Source organism: Paralichthys olivaceus, chromosome 1, assembly GCF_024713975.1.
Source record: "Paralichthys olivaceus isolate ysfri-2021 chromosome 1, ASM2471397v2, whole genome shotgun sequence".
Classification (NCBI taxonomy): Eukaryota; Metazoa; Chordata; class Actinopteri; order Pleuronectiformes; family Paralichthyidae; genus Paralichthys; species Paralichthys olivaceus.
In genome coordinates this window covers 7,509,984-7,527,467 of record NC_091093.1, presented here as the reverse complement: position 1 = coordinate 7,527,467, position 17,484 = coordinate 7,509,984, and the positions used below count along the sequence as shown (strand labels likewise).

At 40.9% G+C, this 17,484-nt stretch overlaps 1 protein-coding gene across 10 annotated transcripts in view; it reads left to right on the top strand.

The window, feature by feature from the left end:
- The window catches only part of LOC109625058 (A-kinase anchor protein 13), a 110,517-nt gene that overhangs the window by 51,282 nt on the left and 41,751 nt on the right, over window positions 1–17,484 (top strand). For all 10 annotated transcript variants that reach the window (XM_069538392.1, XM_069538266.1, XM_069538350.1 and 7 more), the window contains exons 10-12: window positions 5,924–5,978; window positions 14,442–14,587; window positions 16,892–17,250. In XM_069538392.1, the coding sequence (XP_069394493.1) occupies window positions 5,924–5,978; window positions 14,442–14,587; window positions 16,892–17,250 (560 nt within the window). The remainder of the gene's footprint in view (window positions 1–5,923; window positions 5,979–14,441; window positions 14,588–16,891; window positions 17,251–17,484) is intronic.

Sequence of the window (17,484 nt, the reverse complement as noted above, 5' to 3'; positions counted from 1 at the left end):
ACTAAATAGCATAGTATTACTGTATATACAGGCTCATGTGGTTTTAGCACATGGGTCGCATATAGGCAGGAAACCAAACTGCTCCAAATCTACTTGTGCTTTATTGGACTTTTGTTTGCCTCTTTAGCACATTTTTAATATTCTCGATCATTTTATGTCAAAGGAAAAGTCAAAGAAATTCTTTCGAACTCAGAGGTTGTTATTCTGAATAAAACAATTCCAAGTTTTCTGGTGTTTAGAACAACCAGAGGACTGAGATTCAATTTTCCTTTACCCTGAAATGTTCTTAAGCAAAACTTCCTATTAGTTCAGCTTCAGCACTGTTCTGTAGTTGCCTGTGACCTTTGACCTCCCCTTTGGGGGACAGTGAGAGGGAAGGATTTCAGTAGAAGCAGCACTTCGGAAGTGGTCTTAAAAAACTAATTCAGACTTCACAGCAAAAACCTTCAGCAGTTGGGTCATTTTTAAGGGGCTGATGTGTCGTTTATACTGTTTTAAGTGTTTGGTTGCTTGAATTTCGAGCACTTCCAGTGTGCAACAGAGAATTGCTCTGTCCTCACGTCTGAAACCAGCCGCCCTCAGGGATCAAACTGGGTTTACATACCTGGCTAGAAACAGTCACTCAGTCCGCCATGGCATCCTTCAGCCCTGCGGAACCTCTCTGGCCGCCTGCCTGTTTAGAAACAAGGCACCCGCCCAAGTCCCCTCTGCCCATGCGCACACTCACACTAGTCTGCCTTTTTATTTTTAAACCAGATGTGTTTTTACTGGGTACAGTTTGGATTCCCCCGACACTACAAATATGCACTGGGCTGTTCTGAATTCAAGTTACCAGTTTGCCGGGGGGGCGGGGCGGTTCCTCGCTCACAGGCTGGATGACTTGCTGGAACGCTCGCTCGAGGAATTTGTGGCTCACACTCTATTCCTCTTGGTTTTTGTATTTAATAAAATGTTTTTACAACCACATTGATCTCACTACATTTTTTTTCTTTTATGTCCTCTGGGCTTCTCTCCGGAAAATATGCTTTCTCAAGTTCACATTTCCTTAAGATAATCACTTTTGTAGCAGCGTCAGGGCTGCTCTGTAATCATCCGAGCTGAACTAAGTGAGGAGAAGTTGTTGCTTGGAAATTTGAGAAGCTTCAGTTTTTTTATAGACTGATCGGTTTTCTTTCATTCTTCAGTCCTTTGGTCCCCATTCATCCCTTCACTATTTTATATAATCTTTAAGAGTGGAGATGTCTATTGTCACAGTTATACCAGTACAACAATATGAAAACCTTTCATTCAAGAAATAAAGTAGCTAAAGTTTCAGTGTGTAAGATTGAGAGCTAACCAGTCTATTGGCAGAAATTGTGATGTTAGTGCTCCATCTAAATTGTAAAAATTGTTGTTTTCTTTACCCTTGAATGGGTGTTTGTATCAAAATACTTTATATTTACATCAGGAGTGGGTCTTGTTTACGGAGGCCGCCATGTTTTTTTACAGTGTCCAAACTGGACAAAATAAACACCTTATGACAACTGAAGGCTACACCAGGTTCTCCTTCATGTTTGGAAAGGAAGGTAGAGGCGAGGGGTGTTCAGCTGCAACATGCAACTTTACCACTAGATATCACTAAATTCTACACACTGAACCTTTATAGGGACAGTTCACAGAAAAATGAAAATTCATTCATTATCTACTCACCTCTATGCCGATGGAGGGGTGGGTGAAGTGTTTGAGTCCACAAAACACTTCTGGAGTCTCAGGGGTAAACAGTGTGGCAGCAGAATCCAATACAATTGAAGTAAATGGTGATCTTGTTCAGCCGTAATCAAACAACATAAAAAAAACATGCCTCCATACTGCTTGTGTGGTGTCATCCAAGTGTCTGCAAGCCCTAACATTCCTATTCAACTTGAAATGGCATCATTTACACTGTTTTAAAGCTTAAAGTCCACTGCCGGAAGTGGCGATGCTAGCGGACGTAGCCACCCGAACGCGCACCCATTATGCATAACCTTTCTTAAAAACAAAGCAACCAACCAACACATATAGACAGAGTGAAAATGTAACCTCCATGGTGGAGGTAAAAACAGAATAAAATGTGTAGAAAATAAAATATACAATCACAAAAATAAGAAGACAGTTTAAGATATAATGCACTTATTGGAAGTTGCTTTGGAAAAAAGCGTCAGCTAAATGATAATGATGTAATGTAATATGAACAAATACATTTGGAAGTAAAAGACTGAATTTCTGTAAAATGTTGCAGTTATTGTATTTGCACTTGAAGTGTGTGTGTTTTATACAGTTGTTGAATACAAATAAAATATGTTAGTAAATCCTATAGCAGGTACTTCCACACATAGAACCTCCACTCTCTAGTATCAACTTCATATCCCATCATGCCTAAGAGTTCAGTCCATTGTATAATCAGTACCAACACAAACTGGAGCTGTTCTGATGGTTCATAGTGTGGAAACTGTCAGAAGAGAAAATACTTTGAGCTGCTGTTTCCTTAACTTTGGCTTCAGCCTGCGTTTCATGCAGGTTCCCTTGTTTCTGTTTGAAGTTCTGCTGTCACTGCTCTCTGCTTTTAGCCTTTTGTCATTTGTAGCAATCACTGGCAATCTTTTCTCTTTTGAGCCTGTGTGTGTGTGTGTGTGTGTGTGTGTGTGTGTGTGTGTGTGTGTGTGTGTGTGTGTGTGTGTGTGTGTGTGTGTGTGTGTGTGTGTGTGTTAGTCTGCTGTGTACTTGCGCCCTCTGTGACCAGCTAATCTTTCCTCGTCAGTTTGTTTGTTTTCTCTCAGTGGGCTCTGTTTGATATCTGAACACAGCTGTGAGAAAAGAAAAAAAAAAAAGCTTGTGTGTACTTTCTGTGCGTTCAACTGTGTGTGGGATTTCTACTGTGGGGTGCACGTGACGCTTGATGAGTGAAATAAAGGAGCACAAGTGAGTCTGTGATACATGTGTGTGAGTGGATGCTGACTGATGGGGGAGCATGTACACGGTGCCAGTTGGTATGTAAGAAGTTGTGTGGGAATGCATAAGTGTATGATCACAGTGGTTGCTTTGAGACACACACACATGTGCACGTGCATACACACACGCACACGCACACGCACACGCACATGCACACATGCACACACCACTCCCCAGCCAGGACAACTGAGCTCAGTGTTCCTCTGGCTCTCTGCAGGCTTGTCAGTAATCTCCACTGGGACAGTTGAGAGTTAGCTGTTTAGAAACTATGCTCAGCCCCCTCACCCCCAAAGCATTCTGGGAGTGTCAACCTTGCCCGTTGGTTGGGAATCACTCATCCCTTTCTCTGTTAGTGATTTGATTTTATTAATTTTCTGACTTCTCTCCTTTTATTTCGGCCTCTTTTCTCTCTTCTTCAATAACTGCTGTGCATGTCATCCACTTTAGACGTCTTTCTCTCCAGCTCTCTGTTTTTGTGAAACTGTCCCATAAGGCGTAGGTGGGCAATTTTAATCCCACATGGAAATGGTGAACTTTTACAATGAGAAGGCAACTACAGAATGTAAACACATTTTGAGGCTGTTGCCGACCATGAATTTGTATGCACGGCTTGACCTGATGAAAATCCTAATTATAGCTTTAAAGCACATATCAAGCAGAAATACTAAACACTTTCTGGTTCCAGCTTCTCAGATGTGAGGATTTGCTGCTTTTATCTGTTTTCATGTAAATGATAATTGAATATATTTGGATCTTGGACTGACGTTATGTAAAAAAAAACATTAGATCTTTCTGCGCTCAGGGAAATGATACAAGTTAAACAAACAAGATAAATCATTTTAATCAGTGAGTTTTAAAGGAGCAGATGGTCACTGTTTCTCTTTGCTTCTAGTCTTTCAGCTCAGCTAAGCTGCTGTCTCCTGCATTGTGTTTAGCAAACAGATTTGAGAGTGGTATCAAGTAGGGCAGGACGATGAAAAATAATTATTACGATATCATTTTCATTAGATTTATAAAATGTTTTAATGATCGATATCAACAGATGTGAACAGTTTGATCTTGAAGGTCAGATCGACAATTTGTTTCTGAAACATGTTTAATCATATTTGTTCAAATCCTTCTCACATCCCAACAGCATAAATAAATAAGTTTCTTAAGAAAGTAAGACAGCCGGTGTCTGTGGATCTTGCAGAAATGTAATAAACATGACCCATCTTTGCTGGCGTACCTGTCTGTCACTTACTGACGTGACTAAGTGCACGCCTTTGCTCTCACTCCGCTCTATGATAGACCGAAGTTAGTGAGTGAGTCACAGGAAAGTGGGCTTCTCGCAGTTGTCAGGCAGTGCATGTTTGTGTTTCGGGTTGATGGGTGCGTTGGGATGTATTGTTTGCATTTTGCACAAGTGTAGCAGGCTCTTGATTGCTTTTTCAGGATAACCAACCCTAGCTTTAACCAAGTTTTTAGCCATATCGCCCAGCTCTATAATATCAGGCCAGTGTGACGCTCTCTGGAAAATGTAAAAACGCATATTTCCCAAAATATCAGAGTAATCCTTTAAAAACCATTTGCTGCACCACTGTTTTGTTATCCTTATATTGTCTTACCTTAGCTCCTTTGCTCCCTTTTCTCATTTAGGAAACTCAACACTGACTTACATCTTAGTAAATCTTATTACATTTTGACATTACATTATTGGTTTTGTATGACAACTTCTCTGCATAACTTGAATGAATTTGAGGAATGTTCACACCCAACTACCTGATAAATGTCATTTTGGAATCCATATGTGTGTGAAACTCAAAGCTGAGTCGGTGGCCCATGGTGGAAGTGCATATTTTGCTCCCCTGATTCACACAAGGTTGTGACCTTTAGATTAGTGACTTATTTATACTTTGTCTGGAGGTTCCTTCGTACACAGCGAGGTTTAAAGGGCTACGCTAAAGCCTGTTGATCTGAGCTGGGCTTAACCTGGGTTTACTGGGGTTCAGAGTTAAATGGGAAGAATTAAGGAGGGGTGTAACGAGCTACTGTAGCAACATAGAAAAAAGGAAAACCATTGATGGAGTACAGACCATAAACATCTCTAAAGGAAGAAGTATCAATTCTCCACTACAGTCGCTTTAGCTGCAGTTCAGAAATCACAAAAAACAAAGCCATGTTTTCAGCCAGTAGGGTTTTTGTAACAGGGGTCTCTCTTGAAGAGCTTGGTCTGGGCATTCTGGTTTTGTTAATAGATTATTAATTTGTTTTCAGTTCACTTGGTTTGTATGAGAGACACATTCAAAGTCAAAGCTCATCATCTTTATCTGCGTCTCGTTGATGGAGCTCATTAAAACACAATGAGCTCCTCTGAGTCTGTAAGCTTCACATTCAGAGCTGTCAGTCACGTCTGCACAGCTTCGGCCAAACTGTCGAAGCTTTTGTCTTTCCTGCGAAGTGGGGGGGGGGGGCTGCCTGTGGCTTTTGTAGCTAAATCCTGCTCCTCACTCACTGACACACACACGCACACACACATGCACGCACGCACGCACACATACACACACACACAGCTGTTTTATAGACATTCAGACCACAGAGGAAGCAGAGCCCCAGTGTGTGTGTGTACAGCCAACCACAGATCTCTGACAGGCAGTGTGTGTGTGTGTGTGTGAGTGAGTGGGTGTGTGTCAGTGTGTTTGACTTGGTGTCAGTGTGACTGTTAGTTCTGAAGGCTAAAAACAGGCCAAAGTCAGATCTTTGCAAACAGTTCCTCTAGGAGATGGAACCGGAGTGTAGCTGCTAAATCCTATGAGTCTTCTTAAGCCCGCGTTTATAAAGAGTGCCTTATCGTTGCCTACCATCCTGTGTGCGAGCAACACTTCCTAACAGACGCATCAGTCTGCATCATAATTTCTTTGTGGGTGACAATCACATGTTGCTGAGGCTGATTCAGTGTCTTCCTGTTTCTCTGTAGATCCACCGAGACAGAGAGGCGTCGTTCCATCAGCCCTGCAACACTCAGCACTCAGGTAAGAGTCCTCGCTCACCACTATTTGTCCACATTTTCTGGTCTCAAAGGTGTTATGTATTTAACCATCCTTTTTGTACATTGTTCTGGGCTTTGCTTTTTCAATTTAAAATGATTTGTGTCTGTTGCTGTAAGCTCTACCGCGAGGTTACTTTCCCATCAGTGACAAATGTGTCATGCTGGGTCAGTCATGCATTAATGTTTATGGAAGATGTTTATATCCCTTGTCTCACGGAGCCCATTTGTTTGATGCGATGGCAAATTTATGTTTGGCCCGGTGACTCCTCAAGCAGTCTGGTTGAATGTCGCTGACACAAGGCAAAGACACTTGTATCGTTTGAGCTTCTGTGTTTTGACAACAGCCTTTTTTTGTTATATTCAATACTGTAGCTCAACAGCCGATGTCTGCCTCTTTTTTTCTACTCAAAAGAAAATGTGTGAAATACTGAATTAAGACTTTGACAGGATGAGGTTTGGATGTTAAATGTTTGTGTTTTTTGGAGCCTGATAACCTCTTATTTTGCTTCTCTGCTGTCATTAAATATCTTTTACGGTTTGGCCTGACTCGAGCCAAAGAATTTCAAGTACACCCAAATTTACAAAGGTGACAATTATAATCAGCTCTGCTTCTCTCTGTGTAACCTTTAGCCTTTTGTCTACCGACAGTTGAGTTGTTGTTTGGACGGTAAATCTGCCGATACATTTATTAACCATGACCTGTGGCTAAGCTGCCTTACGCTGGACTCACACGTATGAGTTGGAAATTTTGACAGAAATGTTGCTGATTCACTTTGCATGTAGTGACCGCATGTGTTAAGAACTCTATTGTGGTTCATCTGCTTGTGGTCATCAGGTCATTTTCCTTGTAATTCTCATATTGTGTGTACATTTACTTCTCGTAATCTAGCATTGAGAAATAACCATAAAAAGCCAACTATGTTGTGTGTTTCTCGAGCATGATCGATGTCATTATCAAGATTGTGCCAGCACCAGGGTTAAGGCACGCCCATCGTCAAGCGTTAACATAATGTATATGTGTGAGTCCTGTGTTGGTGACGTAATGTCATTGGGATAACTGACTTTTCACAAAGTTATGAACTGATAGTTGGTGATTATTTTACTGAGCAGAATGGGGCTAGGGAATTGGATCAATAAGAGTATGTGTCAGTAGCCAGTATCTCGTAGCCAGGGTCATCTGTGTATCTAAACAACATTGGCATTGTAAGGTAAAGTTTTGATGAGCTGCACAGTATGTATTTGTATCTCATGCTCAGACAGTATGTGCACAAGGATGTGGATGAACGCCATTCGCATTTCAATCATTTGATACATATTTTTGCCAACAGCTCAGGGTGGATAAGTTAGTGTTGTTCCAGTTGACCCTCGAGTGTTTGGAAGAGACCTAGTCCATGTAACAGAGCTAATTAATGTTGATACCAGTGGTGGTGAAGAGAAACAGTAGTATGGACAGTAGAAATCCTGCAGTCAGATATGTGAGCTTAGCCCTGCAGTAGTTTTCTGCAAGTTTCTCATAGTTGAAAATATAGATACATTGACTTGACTTTTTATGTGTTTCATACAAGCAAATCGTCTTTATCTCAATTTTATTTAAATCCCAGTTCACTTATATTCAAATTTTAATGAATGTTTTTCAATTGGTAACAAGAATTTTCTTACAAATTATTTGCCCTTTGAGGCGGTGAAGCAGTCAACTAAATGCTTAGGTAAGCATGCTAACAAGCTTATAATGAAAATGATACCATGGTCACTTTAGCATGTTAGCATACCACTCTAATTAGCATAAAAGACACAACAGAGACTGATGCATGTTTTGCAAGTCTTCAGTTATAAAACAAAGTATTGCATGGATTTGAAGTTTGACCAAGTTGTGATCATGGTGATAACAATTGTGCTGACAGGGTCTCACAAAAGTTTTTACATTTTATTCTGGGGACCATGAATTTGTGTACATTTCATAGCTATCCACTCTATTTGTCAAGAGGTTTCACTCTGGACCAAATTACGTGACAAGATGTTGAGGTCCCCTTGAGCTTCTCTGCCTTTCTGGCTAAAAACAACGTGTCATTAAAGCAAACAGCTGATTGTTGCCTCTGCAGCTGTGACTTTATTTCAGTCAGTATATGGGGAACGACTTGAAGAGGAAACTCAATCTGAGAAATTTTAGATGTTGACACATATATGTCTGCCTGCGGAAGAGCTATGGCAAAGATAAGAAAAAAGTGATTGTTTGACCTCCATAAGATGAGTCTGTCAACAGAGACCAGTCTCAATAAAAAAAAGGGCAACAGATCGATGAACTGGATCAGACTGAGAACAAACTGTGTTTTATGTACGTGGAAAACAGTTGAAACACCCGTCCTCCAGATGGAGAAGTAGAGGAAAAAATAGGTTGGAAAGGACAAGATGAAGAGGAATAGTGGGGAAATAAAGGTGAAAAGAGAGGGATAAAGAAAGAAAAAAACAGGAGTGCTAGACGGAAGTTAAATGTAAGGGTGGGATTTCCTGTGCAGCAACTGGAACAAGTCAACATCACTTCCTTTCTGGTGGAAATATACCGCTCTCTCTTAACCCACCCAACTCCATCAAACTCTTTCTTTATCTCTGTGTTTCTGTCTTTGGTTCTCTCCAGCTGTGTCTCTCTTTCTGGTTATTTATGGAGGATAGCAACAGAACGTAACCACAGCAGGCTGCTTGTAAATCTCTCATCTACTGTTCACTCAGAAGAGCCGAAGACAGTATAGTACAAGAAACACTACATTTTTAAAGTTGTATCTGAAATCAGTGCCTGATTTACTTAAAGTGACAGTAGACAGCCTTCCCACCTATAGTGCATCCAAGTGTTATTAATGTTCACCAAACTTAATTGGTGACACCTAATTAAGTTTATTTTTTCAGAATAAATTCTTAATATTTTGAGAATTAAGTGGTAATTCAGAAGCAAATTATAATACTTATTATAATGTTGTGCTGATGACATAGCTCAAAACCCTCACAGTCAAGACCCTAGATGAGACTTGGTTAGAGAACAGTCAACCATATGGTGAGGGAGGGAGTTGTGGGAATTGAGCCTCGGCTGTCAAAGGTCATTGTAAATGGGCTGACTCAAACCGGAAACATGACTCGCAAGTAAAGGTCAAGATTAAAATCACAACAGCGACCACAGTGATGCTCTGCTTGTGTGTTATCTGTCAGTGTGTGACCGTTTTACGTTGCCAAGACTTCTTTCTGTATTTGTTAATATCAAAAGCAGATCATACTGTACAGATATGGAGTAGGATCAGATCAAAAACATGACTCAAGAGCACTTGGTTTGTCATATCCAGAACAGACTAAATACAGGATTTCAACGTGTGCAGATCCTAGTTTGTGATTTAGGATGGAGCTGGACCAGCTTCACATGGTTAATGTGTTGTTGGAAGGCCGCAGCTTGCCCGGCTGCCTGTGGTTCACTAGGCTGTGTTCAGAGTCAGGCTTCTGCTGCTGCACACTGCTGTTTGTTATGTTGAATATTACATTTATCATGGGTGAAGCTAAACTCAATTCAGTACCCTTCATTTATGAAGAAGGAGACTAGTTGGGTGTGCCTTGCGTTCAATGCAAAAATAATACAGTGAGTAGACAAAGATTTGGGAGTAAAAGGTGGTTTTGACATGTATAAAAGTGAAGGTTGAAATTACATTTTGGTTAAGCGCACTTTTTCAAATGTGTACGAGGAAGGAGAGATTTATATATAAGTGAAAATGAGAAGCTCTTTTCATTAGGTATTTAAATTCTTTAATACATTTAATGAAACAAGTTCCTTGAAAAAAATCTCAAACAGCTTTATATACAAACATTTTGTTGGTGCATTTAAATAAGTGGAAAGATGTAGACATATGACAGGATTTACATATTTCATTCACCCCAAATTCTTTGGTTAAGTTAACTAGGTACAGTATAACAGCCGTCTTTGGGTCCATTGGTCATATGTTAGTAAGTGAGATTTAGGTTATTTGTAATAATGTAATAGGCTATTAAAATAAGAGTCCTTAGTATATACAATGTATCCTTCTCCAATACAACAATTCAACTGTTATATAATTTTGTGAATCAGTCCATCTACTGCATAGGACCTGCTCTGTTCCCTCAGACTTGAACACTAAAAAAGGAGCTGGTGCAGCCCGACCTGTGTGTGCTGGGTCCCTCGTGGTTTCTCTGCTTTGTAGAATGACAGACTGGGTGCTGTCCCCGTCTGCAAACAGCCAGCCCAGTCGCACAAAGACATACATTTAATCTGCCATGTTCTCAGAAAATACAGGACAAGGAAATGTAAGGGTAAAAGGGAAGAAAAGCGTGTAATTGCTGATATTATCTGCACTGAGGGGAAACAGTTAAGGTAGCCTCAGTGGTGACTTATCTGGACTAACAGTAGGAAAATGTAGGGATGAGTGTTTTGAGACAGGGAGGCCTCTTAGATACTTTATCTTGTATGTTATTTATCACCACATCTCATTGCTATGAATTGATTTTTTTGCATCATAGCGACTTTTCAGTTTTTCCTCTGCTGCTTTCATCTAACAACAAACATTTCTCTTGCTCAGTTGTGCTTGGCTTCCTTTTTCTTTACCAAACATCGCATTGAAAACACCAACAGCAGTAACTGTTGTTTTGACCTGAGTAGGTTCCGCATTGACAGCGTCTCCTGAGCTATGAAAAAAGCTTATGTGTTTCAAAATGAAGATATGTTTCTTTTATAGCTTTTTTAGCTGTTGGTCGTTTTCCCCTGAGATCTAGAAATTGTATCTTGTTCTTGGGTTGACCCACTGTTTTCTCCAAATGAAAGTCAAATAAATGATATATAAATAAATGTGTTAAGATAATGTCTCCAGTTGTGTGAACTAATTTACATTAACTAACAATGACAACCACCCACTAAGTCATCAGAGAGCTTTACACCTGTTCTCACTGTGTGTGTGTGTGTGTGTGTGTGTGTGTGTGTGTGTGTGTGTGTGTGTGTGTGTGTGTGTGTGTGTGTGTGTGTGTGTGTGTGTGTGTGTGTGGGTGTGTGTGGGTGTGTGTTAGAAAGAGAGGGGGGGAGGGAGACAGCTGACAAAACTTACAGTCCCCTGCTAGTTTTGGTGGACAGGTGTGAGGTGGTGGATAAAGAAAAACTCCCATCATCCACCACGGTCACCAGCCAACACACACATTCATAGAGGAACAGAGAGCAGATGAAGAACTAAAGGTTAAATGGTTTTACATTAACTTCCACAACCACCTTGTGGAAGTTAATGCTCCACTGTCTGCAGCACTTACAGTCAAAGGTCAGTGTAGTTTCCGTGTTTGGACTTATTCAACATAATTTACAGGAAACCTGTTTTTAATGAAGCCATGAGGTAACAGACTATTTAATAAAACAACATAATACACAGGGCCCTGTGAAAACAGTGTTCAGTGATTATTTGATGGGCAGAACTGCAGCAATTAAACTTGCAACCTTTCTACTGCAGAATTTTCTTATATACTTGTCCTTAGGGAAAACAACAAAAATAATCCTCTGCATGTCACAATGTGGCCAATAGAGTCACAAACCTCTACAGTGTTGGATGTAGATAGAGAGACGTTAATTTCCATAATAAGATTTGAATGGCTGAGACCTCTGAAGACTAAATTCAGATTCAGAATTTAATATAATGTCCTTTCATGGTTTTGTCAAACTCTGTAATTAATTGATTAGTGTTTTATATCATCAGTTCAAAAATATAACATAGTACTATTGAGATGCACAATTTTAATTCTGCTCAATTATGAAAACAGCTGATAAGCTGATTCAGGTAATTTACTCTAGGACCTGCTCTGCTTCTTCAGACTTAAACACACACATTTTGTTGTGCAGCACAACGTTTGTGTTTGCGGCTACATCCACATCCGTTTTTATCCCTGTCCATGCTAACACACCTGAAAACACATATTACATGACCACGTTGTACTCATGCACGTATTGGTGTCCACAGGAAGCATTTGGTTGTTTGTTGCAGAAACAGCTAAGCTACAATCGAGAAGCAGAAATGTTGAGCCATGACGGTCAGCAACGCTTGTAGATGATTATCCATGTTGGCTTCTACACTGGTAGCTGAGGGTAATGCAGGTTGTTTTCCTCTGGAAGGGGGTAATGGGATAAGAGGCTGAAGAATCAGCGAAAGCTATGTCATGACCATAAAGACAAAATCACTAAGCGGTTGTGAGTGTCTAGGTTATCGTTTCCAAACATCTCAGTTTCAGTTAAGGCTTTCAGTGGCGACTTATGACGACTAACAGTATGAACAGGAAGAGTGTCTAGTTTTCTGTTTTTGAATTTGTCTAACAACAAGTATTTCTCCTCCTGAGTTCCACTTGGCCTCGTCTTTCTTCATAAAACACATTCAAATCACCAACAACAGTAACTATTTGACTGCAACCTTTGAGCTGGTTCATCAAGTGTGGAAACCTGCTGCCATCTTTCTTCATCTCTCATGATCACTCACATTAGATTTTTGCAGTTGATAGAAACTTTCATAATCCCTTAACTTGGCAATATATTGACATTTTTAGTTTTCTCTACTCAGGATGTTTTTGGTGGGAGTGCACACCTTTCCGAGGACACTCATATACCTCTTTTACACCAACATTTGCGGGTATAGGCATGTTTTTTTAACTGCTGGCAAATCCACTAAATAAAGGTGATTGACTCCTTGCCAATTGCCAAAAGCAGTTTGCATTTATGAATTTTTTTGTCTTGTGGGTCTTGTTCGATGTCGCAATCATTTCTGAGCAGCTCTCTCACCTTGGTGTCTTGCCAGCGTGGCATCTTGCACGATATGAAGTAAAAAGTAGCTGTTGCACATTGTTCCCAAAATGTAGAAAGCAATAAGTACACAAACGTAAAGGGCTATTTATCTGCCAATGCCCAGAAGTTCAATCAGCGCCATGACACTGCGCAGAAAAGTGCAGGAACAGTGTCTAGACTGCCAAAGTAAAGAGGAAGAAGAAGAAATGAGTGTGTTCGCCTGAGTGTCACATTTTCATCACTGCCAATCAGAGCTGATAAAACCTGTGTCTCCTGCAGAGTCATTTGACTTGGGAGTTAATGCTGATTGTATCCATCCCATTGCAGACAAAAGCCAGATTTTAGTGGGTGGTTTGACTAGTGGAAGAGGGGCTACATTGTATGGCCACATATACAGGACACGCATGTGCACAGATGGAACTTCCTCCTGCTCACATGACTGCAGGGGACAATAAATATTCCTGAGGGATAAAGAACGACTTCCTCTTTTCAGGAGAAAATAGACATGAGAAATGATGCAAAATAACAAACCCTGGTGAATGATCTCATCCAGTTGTTCTTGGCAGCTAGCTAAAGTCAGCCTGCTGGTTTACGTTTGTGGCTGCAGGGAACAAACTTCCTCTTTTAGTTTGCTGTGGGATACTTATCTCTACATGTCCTTACATGTACAGAAAAATTGCAGCTGCAAAACCCCATTGCATCAGAAGTGTTGTTCTGTGTGCAGACTTGAGGATGGATTGCTTATTGCCGGGTAAGGGGGCTTTTTAAAAAAAGAATCTCTGAAATAGTGTGCCCAAACTTAGAAATGGCTCCTGGTGCGTTGCTAGTGCATAGCTGCTGTGGTTAAGAAACATAAGGTCTTGCTCAGAAGCAGCGACCTGGGACTTCAGGCTAAAAGTTTACTACGAGACAATTCTGTTAAAGCTGCTTTTGTGTCTAGAAGATATTAAATGTAATACATCGCTGGCTGTGGTTCAGGTGGAAAAGTGACCTACTTAAGTGCACATCAGTGTAGCTGATGTTTGCAGACTTCAAACTTGCCTGCATGATATTTCTCATTCCTCCTCAGCAAACAACTGTTTACTAAGAGTAAATTACTTCTAACGTCAGGGTGCAGTTGGCCTCAGGGTGACTAATGGTATATGTGATGCTGCGCTGTCATAAAAAACTGTTTTTGCTGCACTCTCCGTGGCATCAATAGCATTTTAAGTTTCAGCGATTTTTCTCCAAGTGAGATTTTCAGTTCTGCCCTTAGACCTTTTGGAACACACAAATAGTAATTGTTTGCCTTTGCAGTCAGCACAGACGGCTTTAGTGAGGACAGTTGGCCATTGATCCATGCAGGCTTTTCACACCTTCTCAAATTCCTGCATTGATGTTTAACAGACCTGCTTGTGTTTAAGAGCAGGGAATGAAAACATATTATTTTGGAAACATGGGGTTTAACAGCTGAGTGTTCTCACTGAGAAAATATTGACATGGAATTTAAGTTAAATCCCACAAAGATAATTTTTTCTTGAACAAAATGTCAAGATTTCTCCTCTAATTTCAAATATGTATTGTTAACATTCCTTCTTTTCTCTCCTCCTGTCAACCTCTGCCATTTAGTTGTTAAAAGATTATTATTGTGTCTTTCAGGATCTTCACAGTCTTCAGCGTTTCCCAGTTTGCCCAGTAGGACCGACAGCACCACCAGTTGTCCCTCCACAGCTCACAAAGACTCCAGCAGCGACATAGAGAGCTTCCTAAACATAGAACCTGGATATGACAGCGTCTTCAGAAAGGTCGGACACACTGCTGATGAATTTTCTTTTCATAGCCAGGGTTGGGTGGGAAAGTGCCACCTCCATGACAAACAAGGTGGACTGGTTTACCAATTACATTGATTTTACCAGCAGGGGAGATGACAGTCCACTCCCTGAAAATCAGTGTTGTCTTAAACATTTGAGATAAATTCTAATAGTGTTTATCTGAGGTTCAAATCCTTAGTAATATAAACTGTGTTGCTGTATGAGTTTGAACCAGTTTGTTTCAGAGCCCAGTAAATGTAAAAATATAATATAAATATAAAAACAAAATTTGCTGCGGTGTTCACCTTTAATGGCTCCAGTCCAAACATACAGTACATTCAGTCAGAAAACATTTTGTGTTTGCCCCTGCAACTTGTCCTATAGGGATTATAGGCTGTATATAAAGCTATTTTGTCAGTCTGTGCTCAGCTACTTTATATATCAGCACCCAAGGCTGAGATGCCAAACATCTGCTAAGCATCTTTTTTAGCCCAGCAGCTCCGCACTGCTGCTGCCAGGGAGGTGCAAGCCTGGGTCCCTACTGTCACTCGGCTCTGCTATTGAAAGTCTGTTTGAAGTCGGGCACCCTTTGGTTAAAGTTGAAATACTGGTATTTTTCAATTTCTGCTGTGCTGAGCACTTGAAACATGCTTATGGTAAGTAAAACCGCATGTCCCTTTTTGTTGTAAACAACAATGGGAAGAGTCAGTGCAAGGAATCAGCTGCCTGGGAGTTTACAGTATGATGCTGAGAGGGGTAGAGCTCTGCAGAGAGACAATGACGGGTGAAATGTGCCATGAAGTCCACAAGCTTTGATCCCAAACAAAGACTTCAGCCACTGAATTCAGAGGATTGATGTCTCTCTGTAGGGAAATTGTCTTTCTCTTACATAATGCAGGACTGTAAATGTCAGTTTTATTGTAACTTTACATGCTCATTAATTATAATGTGAGAGGATGTGAGCAAATAAATAATCAAGTCTAAAACTTGAGCTGAATCCTCCTCTGAAGCGAAAGTCACACAAACACATAAACATACACTGCAGACACATGCAGACTGAACGCACGCACGCACGCACGCACACACACACGCACGCACGCGCGCACGCACGCACACACACAGACACACACACAAATAAACTCATGCGTCCTCTCTCCCAAAGGAAGTTGTGTGTGCAGCATAAAGCAGATCTTTCATCCCCACCCTCCCAACAGAGGCAGCTCTATGCTCTGCTCTCACACTGCAGCTGGCTGCACAATAGTCCCAGTTAAAGCTCACACCTACAGATTAGCTCTAAAGGGACTGTCCCAAACCTGTGTGCGCACACAGGAGCTGGTTCCCACCAGAGTCAGGCCATATTGCAATTACAGTAATATTTCCTTTCATAGTTATACTCATTACCTGTCACAGAGCTGTCAGGCAGGTAAAACTGGCCCTATCCACCATACATTTTGGAATGTATTATTCGCAAAGATGCATATTAGTTGACGAATATCGTATCACAATGACAGCCTTTCAAACAGGCATGTATAAACCTAGAAAAGACAGTTCAGAAACGTAAAAACATTTCCTGGAAAATAACATTTGTTTTCACATGGTAGCCATTATTTATTGGTGCTTGTTTTAATGTCAGTGTTGCTATAAATTGGCTCTGGCTCATTATCCCTCAGCCTTGCCATTTGGTCCTAATTATATGCCATTCCTGTGGGTTAAATAGCTCTTCCAACCTTCTCCTAATTCATCTCATGCGTCAGTGAAGAAATGCAAAGGCTACAGTGTGATAGGCTATTCTTTTCTTTACTGTTCTATTCTATTCTATTCTGCCCCTATGTGTCTGACAGAATTGAAACTTTATTGAAGTCCAATAAGTTATTTTCTTGTTCAGGGTTAAATGTTTCTGTTCTGCTGTGTCTGAGCAGAGCATGAATCTAACGCTGCCAATTATAGTTCTCTCTCCACAAAGGCACTCCTTGATTAAATGAGCGATGTAAGTGAGTGCTTAAAAAACACTACTTGTACACATGTCTGGTCCCTGAAATAATAAATCAATAAACATTTTGTTGGAGTTTAAGTCAGCCAATTTTGAAGTAGTGAAGCTATTCTTGCGGCTCATGGTAAACCATCACTTTTCTTTTACTTTGACAGTTCCCTGTCTGTACACAATGCAGGGCAGTAGGAATGTTAAGAATATAAATATATTGCTTATATTATTATTTTATTCTATTTTATTATTATTATACTAATATACAGTATAAAGGGTTTTATATATATATATTTATATCTTTGTTATGTCTGCAGAATGATGAACCAGTGACAGGAGGAGACAGTGCCAGCGAGGTGTCCATCTCCTGTTCCTCCACAGACGACACCGCCAGCGTCGGCCCGTCCAGCTCCAGTCCTGAAGGCAGCCAGCACCTGGGCTGCAGCTGGAGCCCAGAGGACAGTGTTCAGACAGGGGCTGCTACCTCTGCAGTTCTGGACGGAGGTGGAGGTGGAGGAGCGGGAGAAGCTGAAGAAGAGGCCAAAGACAGAGTGACAGAGGTGCCGCGGCGCTCTTGTCTCCTCCGGAACAGCATCCGCTCCCTGTCGCCTCTCCGCCGCCACAGCTGGGGTCCTGGAAAGAACAACGGGGGAGACGCGGAGATGAATCAACGGAGGTGAGATTGTGAAGAGATTTAGAATAAAATCCATTCATTGAGATGAATGATTTCTTATTACATTGTGGACAAAGGTTAACTGATTTGGAGAGAGCAATGTTAGTTCTCTGTCCCAGACATTAGCAGCTTGTGTTACTCTGGTGTTTGTCAGAAGACGTCAGCAGACCTGATGATGGCAGATGTATTATTAGGACGTGCTGATGTCACTCCCTCTGTGCCATGTTGAGTTATTCA